The sequence below is a fragment of the Spermophilus citellus genome (genome assembly GCF_964194105.1).
Source record: "Spermophilus citellus genome assembly, chromosome: 2".
Classification (NCBI taxonomy): Eukaryota; Metazoa; Chordata; class Mammalia; order Rodentia; family Sciuridae; genus Spermophilus; species Spermophilus citellus.
Genome location: NC_138183.1, coordinates 191,483,674 through 191,499,276, shown reverse-complemented (window position 1 = coordinate 191,499,276; position 15,603 = coordinate 191,483,674). Strand labels below are relative to the sequence as shown.

Below are 15,603 nucleotides of genomic sequence, written 5' to 3'. Positions count from 1 at the left end.
AAATAACTTCTTTTTTGTTCTCTCTGGGGAATCTGCTTTGAACGTGCTATCCTTCAAGTTTTCACTTGTTTTGATTGTCATGGAATAGAAGTGTGAATAGAAATGGAAAGAATGAGCTTCTGTGATTTATTCAATGTCTATTCCTATAATTGTAATCTTTGTAGTGTTTTATATTTCATATAAAATATTATCTAAATGTTAAATTCAGTGAAGCATACTATAGTCTTTTATATTTCTACTTGGTTGTAACTTTTAAAAAAGTTTTTATTTTTGTGATTTTTAACTCCTTGATTCTACCCTATGCAGCATTCTGATGTGCTGTTCGGTTTTTGTTTTTTTCTGTTTTTTTGGTGTCAAAGATATGGGGCTTTAGTGATACTGTAAAAAGTTATTTTACTTAAAAATAATTTTGTTTTTTGTTTCGCTTTTGATGTCAACTGGAAATCATTAGCATTTGCTTTTCATTTTACTCAATGTAGTTGTAAGGTGAATTTGTAACATTTAGAAGTGAGTTTGCTATTTTAGATAGAGCTAATTCTAGATCATTGTCAGCCCTGTTTAGTGTCTAAACATTAAAGGCATAAAGAGTTACATTTTATTACCAACCCATGAGTTATAATGTAAAATTTTTTGTATGTTTTTCCTACACCTCCTGTGTAGGTTGCTATGTATATTTCTAATTTGATTTTTAAGAAGTCTACAAATACAGTTGAGGTTTCTAGTGCATAAAGAATAAACTGAGAGCCTTGGACTATTAATAAGTTTATAATTGATTTCTGTGGATTTAGCCAAGGTGGTCTTTTAAAATAACTCTACAAACCCAATTTTTGACCATTTGTTTTTAAACACTGGAAGTGAATTCCAACATGAAGAAACCATTTCACAAAGCATGCAATTTTAAATAAGAAGTATATTGCTTTATACTCAGAAATCAGACTAAATGACATGAGTTTAGGATATAATCAATTGTTGATTTACCTAACTTTGTATGTGTAAGGCACTATACTGGGGAAACCAACCAGTAAGATTTAGTTATTTCCTTCTGGGAGCTTTTTAATAATGGGAGATATGCCCATAAGTAGTCACATTGCCATGTGATAAGTGGTACAGAAGAGAATTTACAAAGTGCTTTGTAAGTTCTGAGGAGATGTAGATTAGCTTTGCTTAGAGGAGTAAGGGAAAGCTTCACTAAGGAAATAGTTTGCAGGATGATGAAGAGGTCTTTAATGGTCTTTAATTGTTTTTCCCCAAAGAACAATCCTACATAGAGACCCAGAAATTGAGTGTCTCTGGGGAATGATGAGTAGTTCAGTATGCCAGGATTATAGAGGTGTCCAGGATCAGATGCACAAGGCATTATGTTTTTGGAAAGATATGGGGCCTTTAATGATATGGTAGTGATTTTGTGTCACATCTTACAGGGAGCTAAAACTACTAAAGAATTTTTAGGCAGTGAATTTGTCATGATTAGATGTGAAATTTAGTAACTGGTAAAAGGATGGAAGGTAGAATAGAGGTGGAAAGATTGGAAATACCAACATCTTTTAGGAGGTGATTGCTAAAATACAGGCAGGAGGTAAGAAGGCTTGACATGGAGAAGTGGCTAGAAAAAAAGAGGGAGAAATTTCAGGGTTCCTTGGTTGTTTGGACAAAAGGCAAAAGGAAAGGTCAAGGATGACTTGATCACAAACAGGTTTTAAAGATAAGTATAAAATACAGTATTAGTTTGATGTAAATATAACAATATTATCATTGCCTTTCAGGTGTTAGCTGTTCAGATGAAGATGAAAAACCCAGAAAACGAAGGCGAACAAACTCCTCTAGCTCCTCTCCCGTTGTCCTAAAGGAAGTTCCAAAGGCTGTTGTTCCAGTCTCAAAGACCATCACTGTGCCTGTGAGTGGCAGTCCCAAGATGAGCAACATCATGCAGAGTATTGCCAACTCCTTACCACCCCACATGTCTCCTGTGAAAATAACCTTCACCAAACCATCAACACAAACGACAAACACAACAACACAGAAGGTATGTAGTGGAGGGTGTCTCTGTCTACCAGTTTTTCTTTCCATCGCTTTGGGAAAGTATGATTTTGATTTAACAGACTTGTACTGAGTGCTTACTGTGTGCTTGGCATTATGCTGGGAATGTTCACATGTCTTACTTGTTTAATTCTGCATGTAAAACTTGAGATAGGTATTATTATTTCACTTTTTGTATATGAGACTTAGATGTGGAATGATTTGCTAAGGTGACATAGCTAGCAGGTATACTTCTAGACTTGTGCTCTATTTGATAATTGTAATGTCTTTTGGAAAAAATTTGAAATAAAAAAGTTTTTTGAACTTAACAGTAAGCTTACCTTTAGGAACTCATTTTTTTTCTCTGTCAGATAATGAAGCTGTCAGAATAGGTGTTTCTTAGAAAAATGGAGGAGTATAATTAAGTGAATAATTGTTATTTTCTTTTTTATTCTTTGAATGCTATCATGAATGTGTTCCTAAGCTCTTCCCTAGGTATGTTTAAGACCTCAGTATTCTGTCAATTTCATGTTATTAGAACCCCCAGTCTTCCCACACTAATGTGGACTCATGGCTTTCTAGGCTTGTTGTGCACCTGTATTTCTGGAATCTCCCTTTACCATCATTCTGATCGTCCCCTCTTTTAGTTTATGCATTCATTTTTCTAGAGCATATTTTCTAGTAGTTTTCTGGTGTATGGGTAGATGACAAGTCAATTTCTTGAGACTTTGCATGGTAGAGTGCAGAATTTTTTTTTCCTACCCTTTCACTTTCCTAATGATTTAGTTAGGTAAAGTGTTGTAGGCTGGAAATCATTTTTCTTGTAGGCTTTTAAGATATTGTTCCATTGGCTTCTGGCTTCCACTGTTGCTTTTGGGAAACCCAGAGCCATTCTAATTTCAAATCCTGTTGTCTTTGAAAACTCTCAATAACTTTCAGAGTTCTGAAATTTCAAGGTAATGTTCTTTGATTTGGATCTTCATTTTATCCATTAGCTTGTATCCTCAGTGAGCCTTTTCATTTTAAACATTTATGTTCTTCAGGACTCAGAAATTTCTTGAGTTAGTTACTTCTTTTTTTTTTCCCTCATTTCTTCTTTTTGCATCATCTATTATTTAGGATGTTGAACTACCTGAATTGATCCTGAAGTTTTCTTATTTCTTGTCATTCCCATTTTCCATTTGCTTCCCCCACTCCCCATTTTTGCATAGTTGTTAAAAATTTGAATTCTGGAAGCAGACTTTGTGGATTCGAATCCCAGCTCTTGCCACTTACTAGATATATAACTGTGGGAAAACTAAACTGTATAATAAAAATTCTTATCTATAAAATAGAGAAAACAATATATTTTTTAGGATTTGGGGATATAAATAAATGAGATAATTTATATAAAGCTACTTGAATACAGCCTAGTGCATAGTAAATGTTCTGTAAGTATTATTAGTGTATTCTGATCTTTTAACCTTCTTCACTATTTGTATGGAATTTTTCATTTTTGCTTATCATACTTTTAATTTCTAGTAATTCTTTCTTCTTCTCTGAAAGTTCCTTTTTTTAATTGAAATAGCATGTTGCTAAAGATTCTATGAAAGCTTAGAATCATTGTATTATTTTACTTGATGATATTCATGATAATTTTTTTCACGTTCTTTATCTTACTTGTAAGTTCCTTTTTATCTATTTGTTTTGATCTTTTTCATTTCAGAATTTCCTTAAGTGTCTGGCTGTCTATTTATATATGAAAGTGGGAACTAAAGAAGACAGAAATCTGTCTATATGAGTGGGGCATGTTGACTGGTAACTTTTTAAATATTTTTTTTAGTTGTAGGTGGACACAATACCTTTATTTTATTTATTTATTTTTTATGTGGTGCTGAGGATTGAACCCAGGGCCACATACATGTGAGGCAAGCACTCTGCTGCTGAGCCACAATCTCAGCCCCGACTGGTAACTTTTTTGTGAATTTTCCTAGCGGCTGTTTTGTTAAGAAACACTATCTTTTTATCTCCAGCACTTGTCACTGTTTTTTAGGGCTTTTTTTTTTTGATTGGTTAGATTCCTCAGAGAAGAATCTTCCAGTCTCCTGCCTTGAACAGTATAACTCTAACTGCCAGTATTTGAGATTAACTAGAAGAAGAGGTCTGAATAAACTCATTATATTGACTTGACTTAATCTATTTTCAGTATAACACCAGACCACCTTAGCTATATCTAGTGTTATCAGATTCCTTCAGATTTAGTCCTTCTCTCGAGACAGTGAAGTCCTAGTCTTCCTTGAGATTTTTAACTAATTTTCCTCTCTTTAGTCCCACTTTTACTCTCACTTCAGAAGTGTCTGGTGTTCTTAATTCCTGAGTCTTTCTGGGATATTCAGGGTTTTTTTGTTTGTTTGTTTGTTTTTTTCTTGCTCTTTTGTTTGCTGCCATAGGTTCCCACTTTCTTGGGTATGCTTGATCCATTACTTGTCTGTTTTCCAGTTTCCAAAACTTTGTAGCTGTGTCTCCCTCTCTCTTTTTTCTTTTAAGATAACATCTTACCATGTTGCCCAAGCTATCCTTGAACTCTTGGGCAGAAATGATCCCCCTGCCTCAGCCTCCCACTTAGCTGGGATTACTGGAGTGTGCCTCTACGTCTGGCTGTTTTTTGTTTTAACTCTACAAGGTTTATGTGCTTTTTCCCCCTTAATAAACAAACAAACAAATAAATAAATATAAACCCTACTGTTTTAGAGGGATTATGGGGAAGGAGTAGACATAAATTCTGTTCAGTGCATGGTATTTCCACTTTCGAATCTTTAATTTCATGATAACTTTATTAGAATCTCTTTGATTTTTCTGAAACAATATCATTACATAATATATAAATTATTCTTAATGACTGGAAGTGATAAATGGAGCTAGTTTTATTTTCAGTCTGAGGATAAGTGGTTATAGTATAGTATTAAAATCAAGCAAGAAATTTTGTTTCAGGAGTCTTGGGTTGGAAATCCAGTTTTCCAGCGTGAATTCAGATAAATCAGTCTTTCTAAATCTTTTTCTTTATCTTTGAGATGAGAGTAATGCCCATCTTAAGAGGTTTTTGTGAGGATTAAATGAGATTGGGTAAAGTGAAATATAAGGTATGTACTAAAAGAAGGTTAGCTTCCTTTCTGTCTCTGTCTAGGTGTTTTATAGAAAGTAGTGTTTTGTTTATCTATACTGTTGGCAAGGAGTTGTTCCAAATTAAGTAAGTTTATCAGTTTTCCGAAGCTTACGCCTTGATGTGTTAAAACTGACTATTTTGATGAATCCTTAAATATCATACTGAGCATAATTTTTATATTTTATTTGATGACACTTAAGATAATCCTTCTGAATGTTACTTGTTATATAGTATTGTAGTTCTTGTTTTCTGAGCTGGTCCTAGATTAGGTGGCATCAGCCTGCTATATTTTGAATTGCTAAGGCTATTTACTGTAATGTTTTTACTGCCTTCATTACTGGATCTTATTATATCAGTAGTAATTCTCTCTTCCTGTCTTCTATTTTTAAAAATGTTGTATCTGAGAAATAGCATAGTAACTCATAGCTAAAAGAGCACCTATCTCTGATTCATATCCTTCTGCTCCCTTACTGTGTTTTATTTTTATTCATTATACTTATGAATAAAATGACACATTGTAGTTTAAACTTGCTTATTTTCTATTTCTTCTATATAATATATGCTACTGAGGATGGAGACTTTGTCCTATTCATCACTGTATTCTCTAGTGTTTAGAATAATGCTTGGTATATACTAGTTGCTAATTAATATTTGTTGAATGAGTGAATTAATTAAAACGAATAAATAGATCTGGTTCCAATACTAGCTCTGCTACTTCCCTAGAGCCTCAGCTTCTTTGTAAAATAAAGATAATAATAGTACTTCTTGAGTTATTAGGAGAATTAAAAGGGATGATTCTTGGAAAATACTTAACATTGTACTTTATGTCACCTAACATTATTAACTTTACAGTCTTTCTTTCTTGGTAGACTCATGTAAAAATGCTTATTATAGCTGGGGTTCATGTGTAAGTGATGTCTGTAAACTAAGTTTCTTTTGATTCATTGATTTTAGTATGTCTTTATTTTATTCTTTCGAACTTTCAGTTGAGAGTGGGTAGTTAAGTTTATCAAGCTTGTGGTACTTTTAAGACGGCACATTTATCTCCAAAGTCACTTACGAGCCATACCATGAAATTTCAGATTCAAAATCTTAGATTTGTTTACTGTATTTAAAGCTAAACATTAAAGGGAGATAAAAAAAAAAAGACTCATTTATTCTACAAGTAATTATTGAGCATCTACTAAGTTCCAGAGGTAAAACTCTTCTACTTCATGTGTACTCAGTGCCATCAGTTTTATTATTTCTTGGTCAAGTGGAGTATGGGTTGGACTACTAAATATTCTGTGGCTGTTTTATTCTTTTGTTGTCCTTTTGCTGGGTAATTGGATTTCCTTGGAATCTATCCAAGGCTGTTGTCATTACTGCATTTGCCTTGAATTTTCCCAAATCTTGTATAAGTCAACTTAGGCATTATTTTAGGTAAAGTGACTTTTAAATTAAGTATAATTATTTATCAATTTGTGGACTTTATTCAGATTCAGATAAGTTGTTCGTTTTCAGAGTAGACAAATCTCCACCTTTAATTAATGTGGTGCCTTAATTTTAAATATAACATTGGTACAGCACTGATATAAACAAAGCAGCAGAATATAGCTTTATGCTTTCATGTGCTTGATTGATATTTTTCATTTTGTCCTTAGGGTGCAAGTCCCAGCACTCTTAAGGAGTTTTTGTGAGTGCTAGAAGGTCAGTAATTTGAATTATGGCCTGAATAAACTGTTTGGTTCACTTGGTTTCAAAATCCCTTTACTTCCCTATTGTAACAAGTAACTTTAAAGTGCAAGCAGATTTCCCCATGGTGGATCTCTAATTTTGGGTAGCCTCTTTACAGATCAGAAATCATCTTGCACAGTGATCTCAAAATATGCTATATCATTTGTATCTATAACCTAAAATGTGCTCTTAAAGACTCCAGATTTATTTTGCTGAAATTTTTGTTGTCTTAATGTTATAAGTCTACATGCATACTCTTGTTCTGAAATTGCAATATATAACAAAGTGATCTCTTCCTTTTCCCTTGCCCATGACAGAAATTGCTAATTAACTGAGGCATACTTTCCTGCCACACTGTGGTTAAATGCTCTTCTGTACCACAGTCATTATAAACATTGTGTCTCCAGGAAGATACCACTACTGGTTTAGAATTGACAAAAGTGAAACCTAATGGCTGTTGCTACTCTAATAAGTTTGGTTGTAGTAGTAGCTATGAGTTTTTTGGATTTTAAGGGGTAGTAGAATTTGGAGTGAAGATAAAGAAAATGTTTTTAATGAAACAAAAATGAAGCACATTTAAATACATTTCCAGATTGATTTGATACATAATGCCTTTACTGATAACCCTTTAACATTTATTATGTAGGAATAATCTACTAATAAGTACTGTTTGTTAACTGCCAAATATTGACCACCTGCTATGTGCCTAGTAAATGCTTTGCATGATTATTTTTTCTAACCCTTGTAATGATTTTTGCAAGGTGGGCATTATTATCCCCATTTTATAGATGAAAAATGGAGACCAGAGATTTTATAGTCTAGGGGCCTGCCATTTCTAAGTGGCTGAGGCAGGATCTAAGCACAGGTTCATTTGACTCTTATGTTTATAGTCCTGTTATCCTATTGGTCGTCTTCTCAGTTTGTATGATGGTTTCTTGGTGGTTGTTTTGTTTTGTTTTGTTTTTTTAAATACTACGTAGATATTTGCTGATAAAGGTGCTTATTATTCAAGACCTATCTTTCTTGACTCCTCAAATAATTACTTGTAATGGACAAGTACTTATATCTTGCAATTCTTTATAAAGCTGAAAATAAATAACATTGTTATAGTTGAAGCTTCTTTGAGATGCAGATACTGAGTACAGACTTATTTAGTACATTTTGATTGATTTAACTTCAGGCTTTCTTTACGACCAGTGTAAAAATGAAAAATAATTTCTCCCTTAAATTCTTGGGATTTTTCAAAACTTTTTTTTTTTTTTTTTCTGTGCTGGATAGGTAAAGATAATGTCAGTGAAAGAAGAGGAAGATACTTTGTTCTGTTTTGGAAGAAGATACTCTGTTCTCTTTTGGATATTGCTAAAGGAGCATTTTTTTTTCACCTCAGAGTAAAACTGTGATACTACAGATTTATGAATAGTTTTAGGGTTTTCAGTTATACAATGGGGATAATAATAGTATCTGTATCATAGGATTGTTGGCTTATTTTAAAAAGCCAATATATGTTAGTTCTAGGAGGTATTCTCTTTTCTATTTTTTTCCTCATCTTGCCATTTCCATTCATCAACCAGTTTTATTTTCTCTACTTCTCAGAATAATCTGAATTTGATAATTTTTTTTATTTGTACTACTAAAAACTTGCCTAGTCTACTCCAGTAGCTTCTCACTGCTTCTCTTCTTACCTCTCACTACATAGCATCTAGAGTAATCTTAAATATGAAACCCATTTTGTTGTTTCTTTATGTAAAATGCTCCCATAATTTCTCATTATTCTTAGTATAAAATCTAAATTCTTTAGGTTTCAAATTTGATCTGGCCTCTGCTTACTCTAACCTCTCCTTGCCCTATATGCTTTTACTACACTTCCTTTTTTTTCTGTTTATAAATACATTGCTAATTCTGACCTTAGGTTTTTTATTCAATACTGTTCTCTTAGTTTGAAATGCATTTTCTCAAAGCAATCTACAATTTTCTAGCCGTATAGGCTGTAAACCTTGATGTCTTTTTCCTGCCTTTCTTTTTTCATTTTTCCATACCAAGCTATGAACAAATTCTGTTGGTTTTTCCTTTAAAACATATTCAGAATCTGTTCACTTTTTATGACTTCCACTGCAAACACTTTGGTCACCATCATTTCTGCTTCATTTATTACAAAAGTTCCTAATTTGTCTCTGTTTCTACCTTCACTGCCTCCTGTACTTTCTACCTATCAGATACAGTGACACTTAAAAAAGAACAACAAAATCTTATTTGTTAGAACAGTTTTAGATTTATAGAAAAGTTAAGAAGATGGAACAAAGAGTTCTCATACACCTTATACTATTTCCCCTATTAATATTTTTCATTATATGAAACATTGTTGTAATGAATAATATTAATGCTTTAGTATTAACTGAAGTCCATAGTTTATTTAGATTTATTTGGTTTTTACTTATTGTCCTTTTCTGTTCCAGGATTCCTTCCAGGATTGCTACTTTGTATTTAATTGTCATGTCTCCTTAAACTCCTTTTGACTGGAGTTTTTCAGACTTTCCTTGTTTTAGATGACTTTAATAATTTTGAAGAGTACCATTCAGATATTTTGTAGGATGCCTCACTATTAAGATTTGTGTGATGTTTTTCTCATTATTAGATTAGGGTTATAGGCTTCGGGGAGAAAAACCACAGAAAGAAAGTACCACTTTCATCTCCTCCTGTTGAAGGTATAAAGAGTCATCATGGTCTTACATGACCTAATCCATCATTACCTCTTTGTAGTTGTCTCCTACTGCTCTCTGCCATATAAATTTCAATCATATTCTTTAGGTTGTACCAAGCTCATTTCTGCCCTAAGGACTTTGTGTTTGCTACTCCCTGTACCATCAGACACTCCTCTAGATAGAAATACGGTTCATACACCTACCTCCTGCTTTCTGCTCAAATGTCATCTTAAAGAGAGATTTTCATTGAATACTTTGTAAAATACCATGCAGTACTCCTATCATGCTTTATTTCTTTACCTCGCTTTATTGTTCCTTCAGTTATAACTTCATGACATTATTTATTTTATATTTTCTCTCGCCATACTAGAATGTAAATTCCATGAAAGTGTGAACTTTGTTTTGTTCTTTTTCTATCCCCTGCATCTAGAACCATGCCTGGCACATAGTAGATGCTCAATATATATTTATAAATGAATGTCCAAATTACTTTTTAGAAAGATTGTGCCAATTTATACTCCCTAAGTAGTAGGTTGAAATGTTCACTCCATCTTACTGTATATTACCTTTAAAATATTTAGCAAAAATTGTTACTTTTAAATAATTTTGATGATTGCTAGTAGAGTTTTCATATATTTTTAGTTGTATATTCCTCTCTGTTGAATTTTTTTGTAGTTTATAATCTATTTCTAAGTGGTATATGAGTCTAAATGCATTAATAGTATAGTAGATATATGTGGAAATAACTCATTTTTCCTTCTTTAGGTAATTATAGTGACCACATCACCAAGTTCAACCTTCGTGCCCAACATTCTCTCCAAATCCCATAATTACGCAGCAGTCACTAAGCTTGTACCAACATCAGTCATTGCTTCCACAACTCAGAAGCCACCGGTTGTTATAACTGCTTCACAGTCCTCTCTGGTCAGTAGTAGCAGCAGTGGCAGCAGCAGTTCTACGCCATCACCTATTTCTAATACAGTTGCAGTAACAGCTGTGGTATCCTCCACACCGTCTGTAGTCATGTCAACAGTAGCACAAGGTGAGTGATTTACCATTTAATTCTGTCTCTGTTGGTGTATGGAAATTTGAAGAAAACTGGGTATGTGTGAAGATCTGTACTCTTAGATAAGTGATTACTTACTCTTCCACTTCCCTCAGTTTGAGAATGTGAAATTGGTAGGTTACTCAGTTGTCTTGTATCTGACTCCTACATTCTGTCTTGTCCTTCTTTTTTTTTTTTTTTGGTTAATCTTTTTTTTTCTTTTAATTGGTTTTTTATTTATTGCTCCATTTTTAAACAAAGAAGTAAACATGTATATATTGTATTTTGCCATTTTCTTTTTTTTTTTCTTTTTATACTGGGGATTGAACCACGGATGCTTTACCACTAAGCTACATTCCCAGTCCTTTTTTAATTTTTTATTTAGAGACAGGGTCTTGCTGAGTTGCTTAGGGGCTTAACTGCCCAGCAGGTTTGGAATTTTTTTGGTAGAGTTTGCTGTGTGTCATATTTTTTCTGACTACACCATGTTATCTTGGAATATTTCTCTAGGATTTGGCCAATATTAATTCCTTATTCATTTTATTTACAAAAAAAAGCAAAACAAAACTAAAAAAAAAAAAAATGGTAGAGGGAAAATGCCTAGGATGAAAATGATTGATACTGTTTAACCAGCATATTGTTTAATATTCTTTAACATCCTAAAAGACAAAACGTAGATTATATTCTTACATTTATATATCATCTTTTCATTTACTTGGCTTTACTTTTTAGTGTTTGTTTAGGGGGTGGCTACATTTTTTCTCTGGGGCTCATGTTACAACTCAAATATTTCATATTCCTTTTTATTATTCCAATGAACTATCTGAAAGTGTATAACTTTATAAACAAAAGAGGTTTATTTGGCTCATGGTTTTGAAGATCTAAGGTCAAGGACCCTCATCTGGTGTTGGCCTTCTTTCTGGCAGAGTTCCAGGATAGTGTAGGGCATTACATGGCAAAAGACAGAGAGCCCAAATGTGTCTCTCTTCAGGTCTTTTTTCATGTTTTTTTTCTAATTTTTAAAATTTTTTTGGTCCTAGGGATTGATCCCAGGGTGCTTTACCACATCCCAGCCCTTTTTATTTTTTATTTTGAGAGAGGGTTTCTAAATTGCTTAAAGATTTGTTGCTAAGTCACTGAAGCTGGTCTCAAACTTGAGATCTTTGTGCCTCAGCCTCCTGAATTGCTGGGATTGCAGGTGTGTACCACTTGCCTAGCTTCTTTCCCTCTTTTCAGAGCCACCTCCTAAATGTTCTGCCTCTAAATACCATAGTTGGATTATTTCTCCCTTTTAATATATTATTTTTTGTATTAAATTTCAAAATGTGAGCCCTGTGGGGAGACACTCAAACCATATCTAAACTGTAGCACACATTTATTCTGAATTACCAAAATGTAGCCTGAACTATAGTTCTTCCAAACATGGACTAATATGTTTATTTTAGTGGTGTTCACTGATATTCTTTTGGACATTCAAGTGTTTAATAAATTGATTGTTACAGAGCTCCTGGATTGCTAATACCCAATTTTACTTGCCAAGTAAGTGTTTGCAGTGGTTACAGTGATAAGTGATTGAATACATGACTTCACATAAATCTGTATTGGTTGAATGACTGATTTTTAACAAAAAGAAAATTTATTATTTCACAAAACCAGAAGTCCAGAGGAGGAAGGCTTCACTTAAGTTAGGCAGTAGCATATTGACCATCAAGGACTTTTTGCTTTTCGGCTTTTCTTGGTTTATCAGCTTTTTTTCCAAGTAATGTCATCTTGAGCAGGATGAATACATTCCAAGTATTACATTCAGGTTTGAAAACATCCCCAAAGACTGAAGATACAATTTCCTTATTTAGATATATCTTGGGAAAGAGAAAACCTTTCCCAAAAGTCTCTGAGGACAAGATTCCCTTCATGTTATGTTGGCAAAAGTAATTGGGCTACCATGACTAGCTTAAATCAGTTAGGAATTGCCCTCTAGGGCTGGCCTTAGGGCCATTCTCCCCAAAAGTACATGCCAATATCCAGGAATATAGATCCTTACAAGAAGAAAAAAGGGTTCTGTTTAAAAGGAGGGAGGGCAAAGGAGAAAGGAAACCAGATTGACAACCAAGAGTGTGTGCTGCATTAGATTATTTAATAGATGGTCTTAGAACAATTGATTTTTCATTTGAATCTGTACATGTCTGATTGATAAATCTAAATATAAAACTGATTGATACAGGCTGGGAATGTGGTTCAAGTGGTAGCGTGCTCGCCTGGCGTGCGCGGGGGACACTGGGTTCGATCCTCAGCACCACATAAAAATAAAAAAAATAAAGATGTTGTGTCCACCGAAAACTAAAAAATAAATATTAAAAAATTCTCTCTCTCTCTCTCAAAAAAAAAAAACTGATTGATAAAACTGATAAACCTAAAAGTGATTGATAAAAATTATTTAAATCCTACTTGTTTTTTTTGTTTGTTTGGTTTTTTGGGGTACCGGAGTTGAACTCCGGGGTGCCATTGAGTCATCCCCAGCTCTTTTTTATATTTTATTTAAAGACAGGTCTCCCTAAGCTGCTTAGGGTCGTGCTAAGTTGCTGAGGCTTTTGAACAAGATCCTCCTGCCTCAGCCTCTTGAGCTGCTGGGAGTGCACCAGCATGCCCGGCTAAATCCTGCTTGTATTGACTTTTCTTTTTTTTGGGGGGGGGGGTCTACTTGTGTCAGTTACTGAGAGAGGAATATAAGAATTTCTAGCTATATTTATAGCTTTGTACATTTCTCCCTTTTATTTTGTCGGGTTTTGTTTCATGTATTTTGAACTCTCTTATTAGGTATACAAATTTAGGATTGTTGTATCTTGACCGAAAAGGTCAATTCATGAATCATAAAGATGAAATGCCCATCTTTAACTCTGGTAACTCTTGATGTTAATTAACATTAGTGTTTCAATATCCACCTTTTCTGACATTAATATAGCTACTCCAACTTTCTTATTATGATTGTCCTTTTCATTTTAACTCGTGTCTTTGTTTAAAAATATATTTCCTATTAACATTGTATAATTAGGTCTTGCTTTTCTATCCAGTCTTACCATTTCTAACTTTTAATTGGAATGTTTTTATCCATTTAACATTTAATTTAAATATCAATATGATTTAGCTTAAGTTCATCATCTTGACAGTTGTTTTTATCTTATCTGTTGTTTGTTCCCTTTCCAGTCCTTTTTAGAGTTTATTGTGTTTTCTTTTTTTTTAAAAAGGATTTCAATTTTATTTCCTCCATTGGCTTAATAGTTATATTAAAAAAAAATAGGTATCCTAAAGTAAGGTGTTCCAGCATATGTTCTCAATATTATTATACTCCATATTATTGACATTTTGGTCCAGATAATTCTTTGTTGTGGGGACTGACTTTTTCATTGTAGGATGTTTAGCATTATCCTTGGCCTTAACTATTAGATGCTGGTAGTGTACCCACTCACAACAGTAAAAAGTGTCTGCAGTGATTGCCAAATATCTTAATTGCCCTCAATTGAGAACCCAGCTTTAGAGCTTACAATATGCATTTTAAATTTATGACAATCTACCTTCAAACAATAAGACACTTGGGGTTTTATGTTAGAATGAATGCATTTCCTCTGTCCCATCTTTGTGTTATGGTTTTTGTATATGTACAAACCTCTGTTATATGAACTTTGCCTTGTTAATAGGCTTAAACAGGCACTTGTTTGTTTTTTAAAGGAATTATAAAAGAGGGTGAAAAAAAATCTGGGGATAATTATCAAGCTCATCCTGTACTTTTGCTAATCCAGCCTTGGGATCAGCTATTTCTCCAAGGAGCCATAGTTTGTTCAGTGGAAAGTGATAAGCAGAAGCTAAGATATGAGTGCTAAATATGCTTACTGATGGAGAATATGTGCGTATAAAAACTTGTGTGCGTGTGTCTACATGCACATGTTCACTCACATTAATACACACACATATTTATGATTACATGTATTTCCCATATGTTGAAAACTGTTCATACTGATACATCCAGTTTCAATCAAACACTGCATGTTAAATTCTACTTTTCTCTTTCCCTACTTTAATAGTGGAAAACCTAGCCTCCACTATCATATATTAACTTGTTTTATCAGTCCTCTAATATGTAACCTATTTCTCATCCTTGAGGCTATGGCCTCCTTCCCTAAGCAGTTGCTCTCTTCCCTCCATTAGATCTGATAACCTACATACTTCTGCCTCACATCAGTTGAGTTCTAACGCCATTCCCCAGCCACCCCTTTGCTTGGGAACCTAAGGGCAAAGGAAGAGGACCTTTTACTTGTTAAAGCACACGTAACCCCTTTCTTTGAAAGGATAGATTTGTGTGATCACATATGATTATTTTCTCCTGTATGCTTTGTTTTTGCAGTGCTAGGACTTAAACCCGGCTCCTCATTTATGCTAGGCTTCTCTAAACTTGAACCCTCCCCAAGGTAGGGACTATTCGTAAAATAGTTTCCCCAAGATGTAGCATATAGTTTGTGTTCAGTGAGTTATTACTGAATGAATAAATACTCAGAGTCTAAGTACATCATTCAGGTCACAGGCTGTTATGTGTTTATGTGTTGAAGGCATGAATTAAATAGAATTCTTTGATTCTTAAGTCACCCTGAATGCTTTTACATCTGATACTTTTCCTATACAAAAGTGTATGGAGGGCTGGGGTTGTAGCTCAGTGGTAGAACGCTTGCCTAGCACGTGTGAGGAACTGGATTCGATCCTCAGCACCATACATGTATAAAATATATACCACTACAACTAAAAAAAAAAAGCATATGGAGTGAAAATCTTTTTACCTCACAGAGGTTTACTCGTTATATTGTTTGACAATACTGAAGAACTCTAAAGCTTTCAGGTAAGTTGTATTCATTTTTCTTATTATAAAAGAAATTGTCCCATTTTTTAAAAAAAAGTATATGGATATAATACAATAATATTATAATATAGAGGTAATATAG

General features: G+C 33.6%; 1 protein-coding gene across 10 annotated transcripts in view; it reads left to right on the top strand.

Moving 5' to 3' along the window:
• Positions 1–15,603, top strand: part of EMSY (EMSY transcriptional repressor, BRCA2 interacting) — a 93,286-nt gene that overhangs the window by 16,314 nt on the left and 61,369 nt on the right. For all 10 annotated transcript variants that reach the window (XM_081279282.1, XM_081279280.1, XM_081279277.1 and 7 more), the window contains 2 exons: positions 1,764–2,023; positions 10,339–10,615. In XM_081279282.1, coding sequence (XP_081135408.1) covers positions 1,764–2,023; positions 10,339–10,615 — 537 coding nt within the window. The remainder of the gene's footprint in view (positions 1–1,763; positions 2,024–10,338; positions 10,616–15,603) is intronic.